Source organism: Mandrillus leucophaeus, unplaced genomic scaffold, assembly GCF_000951045.1.
Source record: "Mandrillus leucophaeus isolate KB7577 unplaced genomic scaffold, Mleu.le_1.0 Scaffold1099, whole genome shotgun sequence".
Classification (NCBI taxonomy): domain Eukaryota; kingdom Metazoa; phylum Chordata; class Mammalia; order Primates; family Cercopithecidae; genus Mandrillus; species Mandrillus leucophaeus.
The window spans coordinates 377,376-381,745 of record NW_012099198.1 but is presented as its reverse complement, the minus strand read 5'-3'; the positions used below and the strand labels follow the sequence as shown (position 1 = coordinate 381,745).

General features: G+C 45.4%; 1 protein-coding gene across 1 annotated transcript in view; it reads right to left on the bottom strand.

Annotated features, from left to right (window-relative positions):
- Nucleotides 1–2,438: 2,438 nt before the first annotated feature.
- The window catches only part of PTPRJ (protein tyrosine phosphatase, receptor type, J), a 71,427-nt gene continuing 69,495 nt past the window's right edge, over nt 2,439–4,370 (bottom strand). Inside the window, exon 26 of the mRNA XM_011989842.1 lies at nt 2,439–3,549. Within this exon, the coding sequence (XP_011845232.1) occupies nt 3,391–3,549 (159 nt within the window). The 3' untranslated portion in view covers nt 2,439–3,390. The remainder of the gene's footprint in view (nt 3,550–4,370) is intronic.

The following is a 4,370-nucleotide window of genomic DNA, read 5'->3' as shown; positions in this document are numbered from 1 at the left end:
AAAAAAAAGCAACCAACAGCAATACTCTGTACAAGTATAACAAACATTAGAAATATGCATCATTCCAAAATAGTTACAAGAAAATTACAGTTTAGAGTCCACATCAACACATCCTATTCATATGTGCCCCCAAGGGAGAAAAAGCTACAGTATGTTAAACACACAGCTGCTACACAGTAGTCTGCAAACCCAGAACTTAAGACTTTTGAGGCAAATCAACCACAGTCACCGAGGCTTGTTTAGCTCAGTAAGTACAATCAAGCATTTCAAAAGAGAACCAGGCTTTTTCATCCCAGATGAAAAACAAACGCGATCGGCTGCAACGCTGACCCCGCCCCTCCATCCCTAACCCCAGGGAGCCTCTGACTCAAGAAAGCACAAAACCAGTGGAGTCAATTCGGCGGAACTCTGGCTGGAGGTCACAGTATGGCCGCGGTGGGCAGACACCAAATGTCATTTCCTGCTGGTGCCGAGATCATCACTAGATTCGACTTCGGAGGCAAAAAAGTGGTGGTTTCCGGGAGATGCTATCAATGGCCCGAATCCCCCAAACGAGCCGGCCACCTATCTTTGGCCCTTCCATTGACACCGAAACCCACACCAGCTGCTTTTCTGTATGCAACTGTCAAAGACTGAGCAGGGCCGCTCACACCATCCCCCCGATTCCATTGGACTCTTCCAATTTGAGCTCATTGTTCCTGGGAGGGGTTGAGGCAGCTCGGAGGCACCCTCCTCTTGCCTCTGACCAACCCCCAGCCTGTGTGTCCTTTATAGTTACACATGAATCTTCCCTTTTCAAGCACTGTGCTATAAATACCCTTACCACCCCCACTGGCCCTGTCCCCAGCCCTTTTCAGGATGCAGAGAAGCATCGTGACCTTCGTGTGACCTGCCCATTTGGAATCCCAGACCGCTCCGCCGCAAGAGTTCCTCCCGTGATCGCTGGGGCCGCTTGCCCATTTCCCAAGCCCACACCAGGCGGAAGGAAAGAGGGTTACTGTGTTTTGCATTTTTATACAATGTGTTTACAATTATGTTGCTTTAATCTTTTAAAGGATTTAATCTTTTAAAGGATTTTTTAGCAACAAGTCCCTTCCTCTGACTTCCCGGTGGCAGTGATGTGGGCAGAGCAGAGCTCAGGAGCTCCCTGGGATTTGCCAGCCATCACAGTGGTTTCAGACACATTGGAGGGGAGAGGACCACAGCCCACAGAACTGCTGCCTGAACAGGGACCTATGAATGAAGTACCGACTGCTCCGAGATCTGCATGAGTTGGAGGCAGGCCGGTGTGAAGGTGTGGGAGGAATCCGCCCACGCCCAGCTTCATGCAACGCCGCAAGGACGGCGTGGCTTCCCTGATTCACACCTACTGAGCCAAGGCCCCCTCTGAAGTTAGGTCAAGAGGGCCCGCCCTAGCCTGGCTAACTCATTCCTTTGAGGACCTGATACTCAATGAACTGCTTACTATCAAAAAAAAATGCAAAGGATTCAGCAAAAAGTGCAATTTCCATTTGAGAAGATTCTCCCCAAAACATGACACCACCTTTTCATCCTTTCAGTACCTCAAAGGGAAAGGGAAATAAAAGGCATACAGCACTAACCCTCTGAACTACAGCCAGGGCGTTAAAAAGTGTGGTTCACCCTTTAGAACCCTAAAAGACCCATAAACACGTCCAGTCAGTTATCAAAGTGCCAGTGAGGTGAGGGGCGTGGCAGAGTCAGGAGGGACCAGGAGGCTGGAAGAGCCCGCTCCCATTCTCAACAGGACACACCTGTCCTGTTTACAGCAGGACGCATTACTGTGGAAACAGCCACAGGACTCCAGGGACTTGGTTATTCCTTCATAAAACCTTGTCAACTTCATTGCCTATTGGAGGTTAAACTCAAAACTTCTTCAAAATATAACCTGAGCCACAATATAAAATAAAAAAGAAGAAAAAAATCTTTTCATGTTAATGCCTTAAGAAGTTTACAGATTATGTACCAATAAAATAAATCCACATAAATTCTGAAATTCTTGGTGGACACACACCTGAAGCAAAAAAAAAAAAAAAAAATTAATCTACATTTTAAAAATCAAAGTAATTACAGCAGCAGTATAGTGAAAAGAGGTTTTAAAAATAATAATTACATCTTTGATACAAATTCAAACTTTGTACACCTCAATTCATAGGAATGACTGTTTTTGAGAGCTTAGTATATATATATATACACAGTAGATTCCGATATGTGTCACGGCAGAGAGAGACAAAAGCCAGTGGACTTCGGGGAAGGAGGGATTCAACTGATGCTGAATTCACGCTGAAGTGTTCACAGATTGCCACGCTTCTGAACATACACACACACATACACACGGACACAGACACTTAAAATGCCAACCTGAGTAAAACGTTACTAAAAACCTAGAACATCATGAATCACTAAGTCACATATTGCACCTTTAAATAATCCTTCATACCAAATACAGACATGAGAAAAAGGATAATACAGGGACAGGAAAAGGATTTCTGTCACTGTAGGATTCCTCTGCTTCTCCCATTCCCACCCACAGAAATTCTCAAGGTGATATTTGAGTCGCCATTCTCACCCAACCAATGGGCTGAAAATGTTGCCAACAGAAGAGTCTTTGGAGAAAACTGGGAGGGAAAAAGGAAGAAAAAATGGAGCACAAATGTACAGGGGGCAGGGGACGTGGGGTCAGGGCAAAGAGGCCTCCCCTGATCAAATGAGAACAGAAATGTTACGGAGGAGGCAAACCTCTGATGCTAAACTACTGTTTAAATATTCCGTATATTCCAATTATGAGATTCAGTACAAAAATATAGATCTCTACTGAGTTTTGCCTGTGGAAGCATAATTCAGAAAAGGCACATGTTCAAATAGAAAACCCATTCGGAAGAGGCGCCACGTACCCCTCCCTGCGCAACCATCATCCACAATTAGGTATTTTCCATCGGCTAGATTCCAAGATACAGTAGGTAAAAATAGACCTCTGATACTTAAAATATATTCAACCCAACACAATCCTGGCTTTAGCATGTGAACCATATAAAATAGTCTTTTTTAAAAAAGAAATTGTTTTGGAAAAAAAATCATAGCTCCCTTTTCCTGGTTTTCCACAATCCTCAAGGGGGAAAAAAAAAAAAAGAAAAGTGACCTCATCCCATTGGTCATCAGGAATGCAGGTGATTTGCTCCCCACCCATCCACAGCCCCCGACAGCCCCAATTTGTCATCTGTCACACGCAGCTTCATGCCCTCAAAATTAGTTCTCACAAAACAGAACAAAGAATGAAGATATTAGACATATAAAAACATGTCGACATCGGGGCCTGTGCCTTCGCTGTGGGTGCGACGGTCTGGTTCACTCCAGAAAGGTTTCTCCTTTGGATTAGGCGATGTAACCATTGGTCTTTCCGAACGTGGTCACGGGCGCCAGGTTTTCATAGATTGTCATTGCAGTTGTGTTCTGGTAGATGAGATCTACTTTGGAGTCTTTCTGGGATCTGACAATATCCAAAACACACTGATTGAGGAAAACATACTGGTCCTGATAGAAAAAGGAAAGAGAGAGACAGAAAATGAACACGGGTCCCAGAAATGAGCACCCAAAATTATTTTCAAACAGGTAATTCCCCGGCCCCACTCCTAAACCCCATCCACCCAACAGCAAACGGTTCAGGTGAACGTGTTTCGAGACGTAACAGCACTGCAGTGAAATCTGAAATCACAGAAGCAAGATGTCCATCGTCGAAGATTCTCAACCAGAAGAGCACACGCCACACCTCCCCTCCCCAAGGAGAAATGCCACAGTCTCGGGGAAGGGCAACGGAAGGAGGAAATGTAGAGGAAAGAAGGCACACACACATTCGAACAATCAAATGTCCAACAAGATGGCCTTGGCTAGTGAGGCTGTGCAGGGTAAGAATCAACTGCTATGCCCAACCGATGAGCGAGGTTGAAAGGAGATAATCAGGTGGAGCTGGACAAGGACTACCCTTCAGGCAAGTATATCAGAATCTGCGGGTAGTGATGAAAAAAAGGGGAAATGGGGGTATAAGCTGACACAGAAAAATATCCATGATACTGTAAGAGGAGGAAAAAAAAACACAGAGAAGCAACATATATAAAACAGGATCTGGCCAGGCATGGTGGCTCATGCCTGTAATCCCAGCACTTTGGGAGGCCGAGGCAGGTAGATCGGCTCAGGTTAGGAGTTCGAGATCAGCCTGGGCAACATGGTGAAATCCCGTCTCTACTAAAAATACAAAAATTTGCTGGGCATGGTGGTACATGCCTGTAATCCCAGCTACTCAGGAGGCTGAGGCAGGAGAATCGCTGGAACCCAGGAGGTGGAGGTTACAGTGAGCC